The sequence below is a fragment of the Aricia agestis genome, chromosome 9 (assembly GCF_905147365.1).
Source record: "Aricia agestis chromosome 9, ilAriAges1.1, whole genome shotgun sequence".
In the NCBI taxonomy this organism is placed as follows: domain Eukaryota; kingdom Metazoa; phylum Arthropoda; class Insecta; order Lepidoptera; family Lycaenidae; genus Aricia; species Aricia agestis.
Window position 1 is genome coordinate 8,807,700 of NC_056414.1, and position 18,834 is coordinate 8,826,533.

Here is an 18,834-nt window from a genome sequence, read left to right on the forward strand (position 1 = left end):
CTACCTATATGCCCCGACATAATATATTGCTCTGACATAAATAAAAATTTTTTGTTGCTCGTTGCGTCTAAATGCAGAGTCTTTTCGGGATAGAGAGTAGAGACTATCATACGACTTACGAGTCGAGTCCTTCCCAATCTCAGGGTCTTTAAGACCAAAAGGGTAGACCAAAGAGGTATTTAAGACCAAAATAATTTAATTAATTCCAGACATTGAAGTTTCATGTGTTTAATTGAAAGATTCTAAAAAGTAAGGGTCGAACGCAAATGTTAATAACATAATATTTAAAGCACACAACTTTTGTCATTGAAAAACCCTCAAAGTTTCTCTGGTTACAGTTACGCCAGTATTATAGTACTCTGTGGTTACAGATAAATTATAGATACAGTAAATCATCTAGGGTGATAAAAAGCAAAACAAAATCATAGTGAGTTCTATAAGTCGCAAAATAAAAGGAAAAGTGCAGTATTCGATGCAGACAACAACAGCTATCTGTACGTAGTCGACGCATTATGTTGGCGTCGTCTCACCCCTGAATCTTATCGCTGGCTGTTTTCCAGCTAGACTTGACCTTTGACCTTAGCGAAAAGTTATTCGCTTCCTTATAACTTTCGCATCCAGAATACTAATATTGTCGTATCATAAAGCATAAAAGAGTATTTGGCAGATCGTGCAATTTCAGTGAATTTTCATGGTGCGAACTGCGAGTTCTATCTCTACATAGTACATTCTAATAATTTTAACCCGACTACGACAAATGGTATAATGACTTTGCCAGTCTTTTTGTTATGTTATTTGATTCGTGTTATTATTCTTGCATACCAAGTAATATACCTTAATTATCGCAAGTATTATGCGTATATAGACTACAATTTACTACAATACTACTATATAGACTACAATATAACTTAATTATCGCAAGTCTTATGCTATAGTCAGGCTATAGTGTTTAACTTGATTACGTATACTAGACTAAAGTTAAACCCTTAAGTAAATGCTAGTACTCAAGATTATTCTCCTAAGATATACTGCTAATAGCTACTATTCAAGTCGTTCAAGCTCTTGAAATAATAACGTCAATTTAAGTTACTGCTTAGAAAACATAACTTAGCGCAGACGTATTCCCAGTTTGGTAGCGGAATGGCCTCAGAAGGTTTGATTTAAGTGCCGATATATTGCTGCAGCCGTCTCCAGTAAAACTTAACTGAACATTAATAGTTCAGCCGGGACCGTCGCAGGAGTCCAAACATAATGTTTCGATAAGCGATGTCTCAAAATTGTTACAAGAGAGTAGAGACATTAAGATAATGTGTGTTAGAATTTTAAAGTTAAATACGTATTCAGTTATAGGCATAAAGTTAATATACCTAGCGGAATAGAGAAACAAAGGCCTGAGCAAGAGAGATGTCACTATCAGTAACACTGCGTGGTAAAAAGAGACGTGTGATAAATGACAGCAGCACTCTTTTTTTGACGTCCAGTCGGCAAGTGCCGCACGTTGACAATTAAATCTCATAGAAATCATGTTCAATTATGGTTGTGTAAGTGTATACGTACATAGTTTTTTACACACAGATGAAACCAATTTCGGTTTCGTTTGACAGCTCGAGATTGTTGCTCTATTCCGCTATATATATATATATATATATATATATATATATATATATATATATATATATATATATATATATATATATATATATATATATATACTGTCATTTATCACACGTCTCTTTTTACCACGCAGTGTTACTGATAGTGACATCTCTCTTGCTCAGGCCTTTGTTTCTCTATTCCGCTAGGTATATTAACTTTATGCCTATAACTGAATACGTATTTAATGATACAAATGTTATTATAGTCATTCAGTTTTTTGTTCTTGCCTGACAAACGACTTTTTTCACTATAAACATATTATTTATATAAGCGAAACATTTTATAAATACTCTGAAGTCTGAAATCAATGTGTAGATCTATTTATTAGTAAGGACTAAGGAGCCTTCAGTAAAAATATAAATTAGCCTGCATGTAATTTTACAACACACTAGATTAATATAGAGCAGCGTTCTCTTCCGTAAGATTTCCTTTATTCCGATCATGTTTAATTTTTGAAGAATAAAGATGTTCATTTGAAGAAACCAGTTAAATTGGTATCTCCTTATCGTCGCGGATATCTATTTAAAGTAAACAATAACCTTGAAATCGTACAACAAATGTTTGCAGAATGCGAATCGAACATTATCGGTCCACATGCCGTGCTCGGACGTGCACCGCGTTAATGCTATATTGTTCGAAATCCGCGATTGAGTAGTTTTTATTGCTATATAAACAAGGGTCAGATTGAAAATAGAGGTTTAATCCCGGGCCGAGATGAATCAATAGGGATAGATTACGTTTTGGGGATATAAACTGGGGCCATAAGTCCGTTTTACGAGCGCCCGCGACGTACAATAGGCTGGTATTGTGTAGATGCAGGCTCAAGAATGATTCAAGGATCAAGTGTGATGTCACCACAAAGACTCGTCACATATTCGCCTTATAATTTGAAATGAACGTTATTGTACAGTTAATGGAAAAGGTCAGCCATAGGTCGCTAAATTGGCTTGTAACGAAAATAAGAGTCGTCGGAGAAGTTAATTCCATAGTAGAGCTGTTCTTGACAGGATTTGGAGTAAACTGAGCCAACATGGCGGCGGAAACGATTTATGATAGTCTGTTGAACAACTAAATTCAACAAAAACGTCTCACATGCAAGTTCTACTCTGCTGTCTAGCATACGCCGACGAGGTATCTCACTCTCGAGATAATTAAAAACTACTCGTCTCATAATGTCAAAATCTCGACATTATCTCGAGTCTCGACAAAACTCTATAAAAATGTATTATTTCGATGATAGATCTAAGCGAGAAAAAATTATTGTCGTGCTAGGGTCAATAGAGATAAAGAGACAAACCATCAAACATCGAGAAAACATGAATAACAGTGAGATATCTCGTTGGCGCATGCTAGGCAGGGAACTCTACCATGAGCTTTAGCTAAATACAAATACTCCATCGTGTTCAAACAAAATAAAACGATAAAAAGTACATGCTCCGTATAAAGTGTTCGTAGGAAACACGCGAATGATCGTTTGAAATAGCGTCTACGACGTGAAGTTGAGAAAATTAATATTATTTTCGCTCCACATTTCTCGTCTACCAGTGTAGACGCAGGCAACAGGATTTTCAGGTTGCTCGACCTGTCTTTTCTGTTAGGAAAGTTGAAATAAATGCGTAGGTCTATGCAGATAGTGCCTACATGTAAAACTGTATAAATTACATACATCACCGGTAGGAACTGACTACAGTTACACGGATATTGCGGATGCTTGCTTAATTACAACGTGAAGTTGCCAATTGCTGAGTTACGACTAATAAACATATTCCTCTTAATTTTACTATCAAGCTTTAAGCTTTAACTGATATCAAAGAGCATTAGATTATAAGTAGCTACGATTATCAAAAAGTTGAAAAAACATAGAGTAGGTACCACAAATCTACATAAGTAGGGCTTTTGCGAGTTGCTTTTAAAAAAACGTTTAGTAGCTAGTACCCCTGTGACTGTCCCTTACTTTTAGCAACGTAGTGATTATAATATTATATAATACGAACTTTTGCCCGCGGCTTCGCTCGCGTTAAGAAGTATTATTATATACAAACTTTTATCCCCTATTTTAACCCCTTGGAGGTGGAATTGATCAAAATCCTTTCTTAGCGGATGCCTACGTCATATCATCTACCTGCATGCCAAATTTCAGCCCGATCAGTCCAGTAGTTTGAGCTGTGCGTTGATAGATCACCTTTGAGTTTTATATATATACTTATATAGATAGGTATATTCTTTTTGCTTTTAGCCACTTATCTAAACCGAGTTGAGTATTTCGTCCTTCGCGGACCGCGTGAGGTTGGTTGAGTTATAGCCGATAGTCGCTAACCGCGCTTAATAGATCTCTTCTACCTGCTTCGGTATAAGAGACCAGGGTATTATAGCGGCTAACGCATCCAACATCTCATTGACTAAACTCTAGCAAACACAAATTTTTCAAACAAAACTAAACAAAACAAAACATAAGCATGTTCATCATCACAACGAGCAGGAATGTGTACAGTCGACAGCCTCTAATACTTTTGGACTTTATATCGTTAGCAATAAGATCGAAATGTAAGCCGACTGTACGTGTATAAATAGCACGTTCCATAAACTGCGATAAGCTGATCGGCCTCCATATTAATTAAATATTTATAGCGCCCATTTGTACTCGAACTCGTCATTAGTGGAGGCACTCGAGGCCTATAATTTTACCCGAGACTAGGTCATTCCAGTTCTAGAAGATATAATGAAGAGAGTAGAAGAAGAAGAAGTGTCGGTATTTGCTATACGCTGTCCGTTAATTTTTTTGATTTCAAGCCTCTTTTGTTATAAATTTAGTAGATAGCGCCTGCAATTCCGCTTTTCTCAAAATTCGTTTGTCGCGCGGGTACCGAACTTTTTTCCGGAATAAATCTCCTTCCCGGGGGACCAAGTATTTTCACACCTACATAATCGGTTCAGCGGTTTTTATTAAGCTTTTCTAGACAGACGCACTTTCGCATTTATAATATTAGTATGGATAATACCAGCCGTCGTATTCATAAACATGGAAGACGGTAGTCGATATCATTTTCTCTTTGTAAAGTTGAATATCAAGAAGTAAACTATTGAAGCAGAAAAAATGCTCCTCTTGCACCATTTAACCGTATAAAAATAAGAAAACCATAAAAAAAAGTCATGATAAAATCCCAAGGAAAAGACAAGGAAAGGCCTGACTTAAACAATTCAATCGATCGTTTTATTTCCATTCTTTTATTTCCTTTTCAATTTCCTTTCCTATAAACGTGAACATTTTCGGAGGCGTTTTATTTTGTTTTGTATAGAAACCATAAAAGCCACTGCTTTACAGCTTGTTTATGTTTTACAACTTAATTATTAATCATAAATATTGTTAATTGTAGTTTAATAGAAATGTATTTACTTATTTGCATTTATTTATAAAACTTTATATTAATAAACATACACAGCGGATAAATAAGAAAATCGGCCAAGTGCGAGTCGGATTCGCGCACGAGGAGCAAAAAAGGCCGAAAAATCACGTTTGTTGTATGGGAGCCCCCCATTAATTTTATTTTGTTTTCAGTATTTATTGTTGTAGTGGCAGCAGATATACACAATCTGTGAAAATTTTAGAAATCTAGCTATAGCGGTTCTTGACATACAGACAGACGGACAGACAACGAAGTCTAGGGTTCCGTTTTTACCCTTTGGGTATGGAACCCTAAAAAGGTATGTCTTTGACTGACATGTGCAGACTATCCAAAATACTTGTTAGATAAAGATTAAAGACTTGTAGTGACGGTGTTGTATGTTACAATTTAAGTAACATAATGACCGGTATTCATTATTCCAATCCAGTAATCCATAATTGTAATGCTGGATTGCTTTTGAAATAATTGCAGGTACTGGAATGCACTGAAATGCATTCTAGTCCCGTTTACATTATACTAGGGCTGGATTGGATTACTGGATTGGAATAATGTAAGTCGGCCATTAGGTTTAGTTTAGATAGCTTAAGTTTTTAGGAATTGATTGAATGTTGATTGGTGAGTCGTAACTCCTAAGCCTAACTCGTAACCTATTTCAGCGATAAACGTGTTTTCCAGTAATACCTCTTTTCCGTTACATTGTTGCATTGTAATTGTCATTGTTTCTAATTAGAATGAGACAAAACATTAATTACGCCATTGATATAAACGCGGAAAACAATTGAAACTACTGAACACGTACGATTAGAAACAAAGACGTAAATCCATACCTCCATACATTTTTTTTTATAATTATGCGAAAGTGTGTCTGTCTGTCTGTCTGTTATTTTTTTACGGCCAAGCCCCAGAACCGATTTTGCTGAAAGGTATGGAGATTGGAGCTATACTTACTTAGAGCGGGATTCAAAAGGGGGAAGGCGGGAAAGGACATAATATGGTACTTTTATCCCGAAAACTTACGGTTCCCGCGCGAAAGACGAATTTTGGCGCAACGGAGTTCATTGTATATTATGAGCTATAAAAATCTACGGCTGCAGTCCCTAATCCATAGGTTCAAGAATTCTACTTCTAAAACTGGCTACTTTTTTCTGGCTACGCCCTAAACTGCAGTCATGGCATGTTCTTTTCGCTATGGTCTATGATTATCCTCATGATTGCTGTCATGTTTTTTATACCTCTTCCTGGTTAGGTTAGGACTTTGTATGTTATAGTTATGGCAAGAAACTCCAACTTGGTCCCAGCCAGCAGCAGCCCATGAGACTATAACAAGCTTTGTCTTCGACTAAATCTTCAAAGTAAAAATTTAATTTAGTCCAAGAATTTCGATGAATTCAGTTTCAGCGTGTTAAATGTTCTACTGCATGCCGTCCATAAAATATTACATTACTTCATGAATAGTTGGTCAAATAGAACATGCTTTTTGCTCTACCCCATTTTCATAAAAATCTCATTACTTCTACGAGGCAGATATTAACGTGGAAAATATGAAAATTATAGAAAGATATTTTGACGTGGCCGTTGGAAAAATATTTATGCAGAGCTAGATAAAAATATTATTCCAGTGTATTTTTATCAGGCTGTGTCTGAAATAATGGTGCATATTTTTTATGGCGGTGCTAGATGCTGGCCGTGGTGTGCCGTGGTATTGCCTGTGCCCTGTGCACACCTGAGATACTGTCAATATTAAGATAGCTCATAGAGCATAGTAACCTGCTGAATAAATTAGTCTAGAAGTATAGATGTGTTACAACTTACAGTGTGACACATCAGTACTACGAGTATTTAAAATGTAACAGTTACACTATAACTAGTGACCACAGCATACATTTCATACAGTATAATAGCTCTGCAATACTTGCCTGTCTTTTAACTCGTCAACAAAGTAAGTATGTGTAATTTTTTAATTTTAGCTGTTAGTTTTACATTAATTTAAAAAAAAAAATTGAAAATGGTGCCACCCCTGCGCCCGAGAAAACTCAAATAAATATCAGGAATGGTAACGTAAAATATATTGAACCCATCAACCGCGGAAAGTTGCGGTCTTGCTGAACCGAAAAGACTAGATCAAAATCGGCTCATACGGGCTGCGATTCCAAGAATAACATAAAAGAACACAGACAGACACGCGAAACTTATAACACCCGTCTTTTTTCATCGGGGGTTAAAAGCAAAACGACGAAGTTCGTGTATGCCACTCGTTTCAGAAAACATGAAGTAGCAAATTAGTGCAGTGTGCATTTGCTACTTCATGTTTTCTGAATTCACGTGACTGCGGCCGCGGCAGGCTCGAGCGTCTATTATGGAGCTGGTGTACTGTATATAATGTGTGCTGTAACCTTGTGTCCGTTGTCAGTGGTCGCATTAGCGCGATTAGCATGTGCTGGACGTGAGCTATTATTTACATAATGGCGCAGAGACCTTGGCCGTGCGCCGCAGCCTCGATTACTTCGCTCTCGGTTTCTCGTTTGCATTTTTTTTTTTAATGAAACGTCATTTATCGCAATAGTTGATGCCGTGGTTACGAGAAGAACCATAGTTTTAAAAATAAAAGTGTGTCTGTGCTGACCGTCTGTCTGTATGTCTCTCTATTGCCTTTAGTTCACGCCCGAACCGCTAAACTAATTTTGCCGAAAATTATGTAGATACTTTGAGTCCCGGGAAAGGACATAGGATACTTTTTATCCCCGAAAAATGTACGGTTCCGATAAACGTATTTTGGCGCAACGGAGTTGCGGGCGTCAAGTATCTAATATACTATAAAATTCTCGTGTAATGGTGTTTGTTGTCAAACTTCTCCGAAACGGATCGATTTTCTTGGAATTTTGTGTGCTTCCTTTGAGGCTCTCAAGCATATTTCCGCAAGTCACAACATATTATGGCAAAACAACATCTGTCGGATCAGTTACATAGTCGCCTAATTGTAATATTAGTGAGAGCTCTATAATTGCAATTAAAGTGCATCGCAGACGCAAATCCGATCATACAATACGGGCAAGGGTTGGTCGATTTCTCATCGAATGCGAATGTTGCAAATAATTCTGAGTTGCTGTACGTATAATACTTTAGAATCAGATACAGATTTAAGTTACAGATGCAGATAGAGATTTCTGTATTTGATTAACCCGTTAATCGTGGTAAAACGAGACACAATAGAATTTCTACTGTGTCTCGGTCACCGGTGACCGTATGGGGCTTGATGAATCAGCGCTTACTTACAATCAGATCGTAATAGAATACAGTAAAGAACGATAACTCTTATACATCTGTAATATTGCTTTACATGACAATTCATGATAACGCGAACGTAGTTAGCCAGGGCGACGAAAGTTATATGAGTGAACCTGAGTTTCACAACTTAACATACGTGTGCATTTGCAGGCCTAAGTGTACATTTCGATGATGATGATTCGTCGTGGAGCCATTTTTAACCGACTTCCAAAAAGGAGGTTATATGTTCGTCTTTATATTTTTGACTTACTATATTACCTTGTACTAATATTATGTATTCTGTGCTATTACGTAGAATTCATTATTCCTAGGACCTAGCTTATAATACAGAAACGAAGCTTTTCCAGACTTTATACAACACGTGTGTGTGTAAATAGTTTGTTTAAACGAATGCGGTACCCACGTCAAAGCCGTCGTGAAAATTAGAATGCATCCGCATGGCGTGGTGCGTGCGGAAACGCATTTGATTCTGCATGGCCGCCGCGCTAACGTTCTCGGAAATTAACATTCTGCTAACAACGGGAATGTTTTGATATTAATTAACAATTCCTCGAGTTCACAGCTCTCGTGAATGGTTGGCATACCCTGGAATAGTGTAAGAGATCTTACGTTTTATTGAATTCATTGTAATAGTCTAAGAGCCGGTGGTAGCTCGACTATCATTAAATCTTTTTATTTTTTGTATTTTTATTTTATTTAATTTACAATATGTTTTATACCTACTAATTAATTTATAGCCCTTATCTTGCATATTTTGGTTCTAATACTTTTACCGTGGGAAACCGCTTATTAATCCACTTACTAGCAAATAGTCTAGCAAATACATACTTAGCAAGTGGTTTTACTCTGTTCTAAATAATTTTGATCCGAATGTGAACAAAGCTCAGTATAATATTATGAGCTGTAAGAGCGACCGCAGACTTACAATTTCAAGTTGGCCAACTAAATCGCATAGTATACCAATTTAGCTATAGCGACATATGAGAGCTCGCACATTGCATCCAACTAAATTGTACAACTAAATAATTGGACACCGATCGTATAAGAACCGCGATTCCTTTCCGATTACCCACAAATTAAAAAGTTGTCCAATTAAATTGTGAAACTAGCAATTTAGTTGTACGATAGTCGGCCAACTTGAAATTGTAAGTCTGCGGTCGCTCTAATGCTGCTAATTGAATACGGTATGCCTCGTTATAATAACCATATGACGAATGACGATAGAGTTAATTAAGGCAAGTTTCGATTTTTTTATTTGAATAGCATTATATAACATGACTATCCAGTATCCATGCCTTTAAAATTACTTCGCAATCAATATAAATACTAAAAATAGTCCATTTTGGCATTCCCCAAATCTTATCTTAGATAATCGTTCATTTACATACATACCTTCTGACATTTTATCAGTGGAATCTGGTAATGCAGAGCGAATTATGCAATCTCTTGTGTCAGTCTGTCTGGAGTCTGGACCGAGTTGAAATAATTGGACTCGGGGGTGTTGAGAGTCGAGTCCTGCCGCGGCCGGTAATTACAGCGAGAATAATATTCAATGAGAGACTTTATTGACATTCCCAAGTGAATCCGATATGTTATGAATATGTCATGGAGTGAAAAAGGTATTGTATACTTATAAAATCCATATTAATATTAGGAATGCGAAAGTGCGTCTGTCTTTTGTCTGTTCCCTCTTCACGCTTGAACTTCTGAACCGATTTTGGTGAAATTTTGTATGCAGTAATGAGTCACGGGTAAAGACTTAGATTAGTTTTAATGCCGTTAAGTTAAATATTGATTTCAGATTTTTTTCATTGAAAATGAGATCATTCTAGAGTCCAGAACATACAAATAGAGAAGGATAACAGAGATACAATAATTTTTTATAACTTCATTTTTTACATCCGGGTTTTTGGTACAGTCTATATTACCGGGATTTCGGATTAAACATCTTAAAAATCCCGGTAATTTTAAAATCCCGGATTGTATTAACCGAGAATTCCCAGAAATTCTTACCCTAAAACTTTTACTACAAAGTAACAGCAAACTTATAAGAATACAACTCGTTTGCTCGAAAGTTCTTTATAAATTTATAATAATTATGACCAATAAGGTCCGTGGTCAGTTAGTCATGGGCGTCGGATATTTTAAATGTTTGCTCCGTGATTCATCATTCACAGATTCCTTGCAAATTGTATGCACGTTTTATGGAGGACTTTTTACTTTTAGAATACGGATCCCTCAGTTACGAGCACAGTTTAAGTTTAGAATTATTTACTGCAAGTATATTAAACTTGATCTTAGTTTTGAGTCACTATTATTGGTTAAAAAGGTAGCTAGCTGGTATGAGTGGTATCTACTCAAATTTTATAACACGGTAATCCAAAATTTCCAAAAAGACTCGTTGCTCTTTTTGGGGTTGTTAGTAGTAAAATTTTATTTTGTAGTCATTGCTCAAAATTTTTTGTCGGAATATAAATTAACATTTAACTCTCGTTTACTATATTACGGTCTTACCACAAAATATTAAACATATTCTGTTGAACAGTTAGTTGTTTTGAGACCATTCTGTACTGAATTTTTCTCCAATCAACTGTTCAACGGGTGTTTAAATCTTTTGTAGTAAGACTGAAATGTTGAACGCCTGCTGACCACGGACGTAAAAAAAGTACTGCTGACATTATAATAGCAAAATCGGGCAAACGCAAAATATTTAAAAATGTTAAATCCACACTTAACAAAATATATGTGGCGACTCTGTCGCAACTGTAGTTTAAGTTTTATAATGTATAGATTAATTATAGATAGCAACACTAGATAATTTGTTTAATGTTGGCCATCTGCAAATATTATGTTGGCAATACTGCCACGCTTGGCGTCACGTCTTGGCTTGGCGTGACACAACAATAATAATGATACACATAGACAGTCGTTACAGATTTTGAAAGTGATTAGTGTGTGACAAGTAGGTTAATAATTTTTGTGGACTTTTGTGAATTGTAATGTACCAATTTAGAACTGTTGCACGGAATACTGAACACGTTTAATAAAATTAGTGGTGTGATTGTGTAAAGAAGACTTTTCTTTTGCCCTATCACCCCAAATATACATTACTATAGTTTGTGCGTTTTATGATAATATGCGTGACACATTATAATTGACAATAGTAGGGAAGTTACCTAACAAAAGTTAATCGATAGTTTAAAAATATCGAATCATATCGTAAAGGAATTGCAATCGAAATTATCGATTTCGTAGGTACTGACATTTCAGTGGTGCCGGCGATTTAAGATGGCTGCCCTTTTTTATCGATTTGATTTCGATTCAACAGAGTCAATCTCTATTGACATTTCATGCATATGACATTTTTCAAATGTTTTCGTAACAATAATTTTATACGCCTATTTCACAGTTAATATTTATAATTTTTATTAATAAGTTAGCATTTAGCATCTTTTCATTTTTATTCATTTACAATTATTATAGGAAACATTTGTTTTAGTAGATGGAATATAATTTATTACATTTTGATTTTTTTTGTTTTCTTGTAAAAAAAAACCCGTAGCAAGGAACATGAAAACTGTCACCCATTGCATCTTAGAACGCACAAACTCTATTTATCTACAAATTACAATTATTTTCCGTACCCAAATGAATAGGCAACAAGCAAAATGTCAAAACGATTGCCATAATCACATTGTGTTGTGGAGTATCGACCTTAGCAGGAGGAAGTTCGATAGCTTGTGGGAACAGACACGTGTACCGCGGGGATTCCCCGACACTGTCCCGGGGAGTCGGGGACTGGCCCGCGGTTCTTGAGGGATAGAGCTAGGATAGTTCTCTAAACTTTGGAATTTGCATTGTCAGTGTTGTAACGTGGTTCTGAAAGAGGGGTTGATTCAGACCTCAACGCGACGCGTAGGTGCATTTCTAAATTAGTATGGATTTGACAGATTCGCAAGACGTCCGACGACTGACGCAATTGAAATCTGTCAAATCCATACAAATTTAGAAATTCATCTATGCGTCGCGTTGCGGTCTTAGAGCTGGCGCGCACTACGACTTTTTGTCGCGCGATTAATGAAACCTATAGCTTATGTCATAAAGTGGCGTTTTATTTGAATTTTTATAGGTCGGTAAAATAATCGCGCGACAAAAAGTCGTAGTGCGCGCCAGCTCTTACGGCGGTTCCCAATATTTGATCTATCTCTGGTTTGGCCCTACTAGAGATAGGAATAACTCACATTAGACATTAGAGACATATATTTTATGTCAATTCTGAGCTATTCCTATCTCTAGTAGGGCAAAACCAGAGATAGAGCAAATATTGGGAACAGCCGTTAATCAACCCAGGAATAAAGACTGGCGAGTTGCGGTTATTTAACTACAGAGTTACTAAGGAAGATCATTAAGAAACAAAATATATTTAAATTAAATTTCTTATTTTAAAAGTATTACCGTTCACACAAGGATTCAACGTAATATTATTATAAGAGATGACTTACAAAGACAAACTGATTTTTTTAAGTTAATTTCTAAGCGTTAATGCTTGCTACTCATTGGCCCAATTCTTGAAGGTCTCTGGAAGGATCTCAAGGATTTTTTTTAGGATGTCTCGAGATTTACTAATATTTAATTCAACTCCCCCCTTCCCTCCCCATTAGTACTATTTTATAATTATAAGAACCTGGTACAGTCTTTGGTGAAAGTTATTGCGACTAGCGATGATAGCAAGGATTTGGCTTTGGCACTATTGTATTACAAACTTGTTGTAAAAAGTTACTAGTTCTATCTTCGGTGGTATTCGCGCCGTAGTTCTCAAATACCACATAAGGTACGTATCTCTGCTTTGCCTCTGTAATTCTGTTGAAGAAGTTGTAGGTTTCTTCGCCATACTTCGATAGTAAGTTGTCACTTCTTATGTTCTGGAAGCATTCGATTACTTCAGGCACGTAGACTGCATGGATTCTGCCGCACTGAAAAGAAAATAGCTGATGTAAGTAAAAATTTTACAGTAGTTGATTCCAGTCAACATGATGATGAAAAGCAAGCTACACTGTATACTGTATGGGCTTATATTACTTAAAAAAGATTTTATTGTTTTAAATATCCGTCATAATATCTTTGACTGATTTTCTGTTTTCATACGCAGACATTCCTATATCACACTTATATGGAAGCATTATCACCATGCTCTATATTTCGGCAGGATTACACATCTTCGGCAAGAATCCTTATTTGCTGTTAAAAGTATGTATAAGACGTATAAAACTTACTATGAATTATAAATCCAATAATATCCCTCCGCCATTTTGGAGATGAAATAATAATATGCGTCGTCGATTCCCGAAAACTTACTAAATTATCCTTAAATAGATACTTCCTTATTCCTCCGCTCTATTTCCCCATCTCTGAGCGACGTCATGAATACAAAACGGTTTTATTTGGGGCATAATTTTGTTGGATAGTTCGCTCATATAACTTCCAAGTTACAAAACTATTTCGTATTAATTTAATTTTCGAAGTACGAGAACTTTGATGATGGGATGTTTCTCAGTTATTTGTCATATTAGCACCGCGTTTGCTTGGTAATGCTGGATTTACGCGGTTTGGCAAGCGCGCCTACCTCTGACGTCTTTAGATTTTGCCCAACCCCAAGGCTGCCAAAATGACTTACCAAGCTGCTTGCTTAGAATCCAAGCAGATATGAAGACTACTCTACTTCTCGTTTTATCGAGTTATCTCGAAAGGCCCCCAAAATGTGAAGCTGCAACAGCGTCTAGCTTAGAGTTGCCTCTATATTGGCTGTAGAGTGTAGGTACAACGGCTATCCCTAAGGAACGTTTCGGGATCAGACGACATTATGATGTTATTACGAGTTATTTCGGTTAATAAACTATTAGTGCGCTCATACAAATCAGGTCAGTTGATTTTCGCACGTGTAACTCACTATGGAGCAGGGGTTCTGCATCGAATAATAATGTGGGGTCTAGTTTTTGATAGACAGGAAATAAAAGATCATTGCGGGATATTTAAAACTACTCGTGCAAAGGCAATTTAAAGTATCATTTCATCAATTTCATCAATGCCATAAGATTGCATTTATTTACTAGCACTTTTAATTGAAAATAAAGTAAATAGATCAACCAACCTACAAAGTACTTAAAAGGATGAAAAACACTAAGAGCTTTGGTTACTTGAGTTTTTAGGTAATGCTTACTTCAGACCCAATACTTACATGGTGCAGAGCTGTTTGGAAGTCCCAAACACGGTTGTCTCTGCCATACTTCATGAGGCATATATTGAATTTGAGTGCTTTCTTCTTGTCGCTTATGACGTTGATTGCGCAGGCGTGGATCATGTTGCCGAAGCATTCTGCCGGGCCATGTTGACATTTGAAATAGGAACGACCGAGCATAGTGCTCTCCTGGAAATTGATGCACTATTAGTTCTGCGAATCAGATTTTACATATTGGTAACAATTTCGTTTTGCAGCATAGCAGCAATTCGTGAAGCATAATATCTTTAACCGGGACTTGGAGAATCTCCATACCTGTTATTAAAATCGCTTCACGGGTTAAGACCCAATTTCACCAACATCTGTTTGTGTAAACTGCTCGTTAACATGGCATGTCCTCTCTTTCATTCATATGAAAAAACGAAAGGGGTAACGTGATACTAATTCGAGCATTAACCTTAACAGTCGTTGGTGCCATTTTTGGTGGGCCTATAGCTTGAAGAGTTAACAGTCAGACAGGCACACTTTCCATGATATTGGCATGAATTTTGTAGCCCCTATAAGTGAGTATTCAATATTCATCAGGAGACACCATACTCCTATTTTCAAGTAGCTGAGAAAGATATAAGCTTTGCAGCATTTTGCCCTTTTGAAAAAACTCCTTCTGGGCTATTAGGTAGTTATTAAAAGTTTCTGATATTAACGTCATGTTAATATCAGAAACTTTTAAAAACATTTTAATGTTATGGTATAAAGCCGATATCATACCTCAATATGTCCATACGGTACTAAATGAACATCAATATAGGAACTCAGACGATCCATAGTAGTCCTAAGTGTATCCGCGAAGAATTCAACACTAGCTGGACACAGTGTCTCATAGTACACGCTGACTTTAAGCTTCTTGTTTTGTGTATTGTTATCATGCTGAAATCAGAAGAATAATAATAATTATTATGAGTAAACTACATGGCGTCCGTAACTACGTCGCGACAAAGTTCGTTTATCGCGCGGGAACCGTACATTTTTCCGGGATAAAAAATGTCCTTTCCCGGGATTCAAAGTATCTTCATACCCAGCAAAATCGGTTTAGTAGTTTGGACGTGAAGAGGTAACAGACAGATAGACAGACAGACACACTTTCGCATTTATAATATTAGTATGTAAGTATGGATTAATAGTCTAACTCTAAGGTGATTTAGGTTCTTGAGGTTTTAGAGTGATAGGTGAGTTTCCATTCAATAGTGTTGTTGATTGGTTATATTGTTTTGGTGCTATTCAATCAAAAGCGCTGGTGAACAGATAAACTTCAGTCAAAATACCACAGATACTGGCCATTATAGTCTTTGAAAAGAGTAAATCTGGTTATTAATAGGTGGCTTGGGTTTGGGTCTCTATGACTTTTTGGGTGTCGCTAATGAATATTAGCCGAAATTTGTGAATTTGATTAGTTTCAACTTCAGCAGGGCTAGCATAACAACAGCAGACATTGGAAAGAATTGACATACTGACAGATTTTATCGACAAAATGGCGGATTCCCATTGTCTAACCGTCACTTTGTCTATTCTTCCGCAGAAAGAAACCGTTTCTATGGTGACCATGCTACGCCTGCAGGAAGTCGGTTAAAAGTTTAGCTTTAGTTGTTAAACATCAGTCGGTATAGAGTTATTCAAGTACTTACCAATTTTAGCTCCACTCTTTCTCTATGATATGTTCCATTATTATAAGAAATATGATTATGATAACCTAATCCAGTAGTTTCATTGAACTTATGTTGGCCAGATCCTAAAAACAGTTATAAATTATAATTATATTATTTTTCTTTTCACAATAAATAAACTAATTGTAATCATTTGATAGGGTGTAGAAAAAAGAGCGAATAACCGAAAAATTGTATTCGGTAGATAATTTTGTATTGCATAGTGCAACACTTAATATTAATAATATTCAAGAGAATATAACGAAGTTTAACTTACCCATAGATGCTTTAACGCCACTTACTTTATATACTAACATAGAAAAATAAATAAAAAATATAATACGTGACGGTGCCATTTTAAATTTAGTATTTACTAAACTTAAACTAAAGTAAACTATCTTACTTAACTACAGTTAAAATGAAACTAAATGTAAGATAAAAAGCTGAGCGCAAGTAGGCAGTCTTTAATGATATGAATATAGTTTTATGCATAAATGTTTTATCAACAATTATAATACATGTCACATGTGGCCATTGCCCCTAGATAATGAAGTCAGTTACTATTAAATACAAGTCATGAATTATTTTTATACAACGCGTAACGTAAATTAGTGATAAAACTTAAGGGAACTCAAATATACCTATTTCAGTTATATAGATTTCATTGTGAAAGTAGCAGTACAGAAAGAGTTTTTGACTTCGGTTATTATATTAGAAATGGTTCAACATCATAAAAGTGCTTATACAGCGATACAAAAAATTAACTCTTTCAGAGCTGACACTTTTGCAGTGAATTCTATTCTAAACATTCTTGTACACACCCAAATAATTAATGATATTATCACATAATCACATATCATTAATTTATATTACACGTTGTATTAATGTCACAAGCCAAGTTAAAGCCATTCAATGCCAAGAAACACCATCCATATGACGAAGAAGTCAAAGCATACGCTGTAGAGTTGGGAAAGTTAGGCTTTGTAGAGTTAAGAGCTCACCTGACTCTAAAAATCAAACATCGTCCTTCTCTCTTCACACTCACGCCCGTCTTTCATATGCCAGGTGAAAAAGGACGGCGCGGAATCATCGCCGAGTTAGTTTTACTTGAATAAAAGACGAACTATAATGATTATGAAAAAAGTGTTTTGAGCAAATTTAGGTTTTATCAATACCTTTTTAGATATTAAAAAATATTAAAGAAAAGACAGCAAACTTCGAAGATCCAAGCAAAAATGTGTCTAAAACAAGGTTTTTTGTAAAAAAGAAACTATCGAGCATTTTTTGAGTAATCGTGTTTTCGTCTTGAGCATTTAATATTTATGAGCTGAAGTTACTTGTGTCAAAAAATCAGTTTTCTAGACCTTACAGATTTTGAGATCTAGGTTAAAGTATGTAGTCAAGTTAGGGTCATATGGGCTCTTAAGACACGAATATTGGCTCTACCTTTAAGACCTGAAACTTTTGATAGAGCAAGATGTTTGAAATATGGGTTCAACTTTAAGTTATTTAAAATATGGGCCAATGATTCCAGAAAAAGGAATAAATATTATGTATTTTTTTAATAAGGAAAGTCTTATGTTCATTTTACATGAAAATAATACCGGTGGGAATTATACTTTGCAAGTCTAATTTCATAGTAGCTGAACACTAAAATCACTCTAAAACAGATTAGTCTGCCGTTAATAAATGCAAGTTTGCGAGTTGCAACACTTGGGCTTGACGTGGCATCGCCAAACTTTTGCCACATTCAACAACTGTTTCAATACGTTTATTTGTAACTAGATGTTACCCGCAACACACAAAAAACTAAAGACCCTCTGAAATTTGTTGGAAAATCTTACAAATTTTTCTGGAAAATCTTTTTGGTAAGTATAAAACAGTTAAACGTTTTTTCCAGAGAAATATCTCTAGACACATAAAAATCGGAAAAGCGGTTTCCTTTTAAAACAGTTGGTAGATATTTATGAAATATGTAAATGGAAGAGTATTGCGTATTGCGTGTTATTATACTACTTTGAATATCATTTATAAGGTAAAAAATATTAGCTTAATAGTTAAAGATAGTTTTATCTACTCCTACTATTATACTACTATTATACTCATCCTTTCTCGGTTCCGGAAGCTTAGACCTCTCCTGAATAAGAGGAAGGATGAGTCATGAGAGGAGGAGGACACTTATCTATGTCTGATAGATTTTACGTTAGCTCTAATAGACAGTAAACAATCAAAGAGAAGAATATCCCAGATAACCTTTAGAATTTGTACATTATCATTATGTTGTATGTTAAAATATTTGTCAATATTCGTAATAGCTTTTCTAAATTCATGGCTCCCAGCCTCCGCAGCGAAATAGAAGCTCACAGAGCACCGAAACTACTTCGCGGTCACCAGACTGTAAACACAGGGCTAAATAAACTCACGCTGACGTCCAGACATCGAATTTCAAAATAATATATTTTTTCTAGACTATAGATTTAAGGCTTACTATAGATTTAAGGCTTATTAATATTAATAAACTAAAATTTTGGGCTATTTCCGTGGTATTATTAAA

General features: G+C 35.7%; 1 protein-coding gene across 1 annotated transcript; it reads right to left on the bottom strand.

Moving 5' to 3' along the window:
- Positions 1–12,931: 12,931 nt before the first annotated feature.
- LOC121730462 (GILT-like protein 2) lies at positions 12,932–16,612 on the bottom strand. The gene is made up of 5 exons (XM_042119504.1): positions 16,558–16,612; positions 16,263–16,366; positions 15,349–15,507; positions 14,581–14,769; positions 12,932–13,318 (listed from the first exon to the last, which is right to left on the bottom strand). The coding sequence occupies exons 1-5, from the start codon at positions 16,595–16,597 to the stop codon at positions 13,061–13,063; spliced, it is 750 nt and encodes a 249-aa protein (XP_041975438.1). The 5' UTR covers positions 16,598–16,612; the 3' UTR covers positions 12,932–13,060.
- Positions 16,613–18,834: the final 2,222 nt, after the last annotated feature.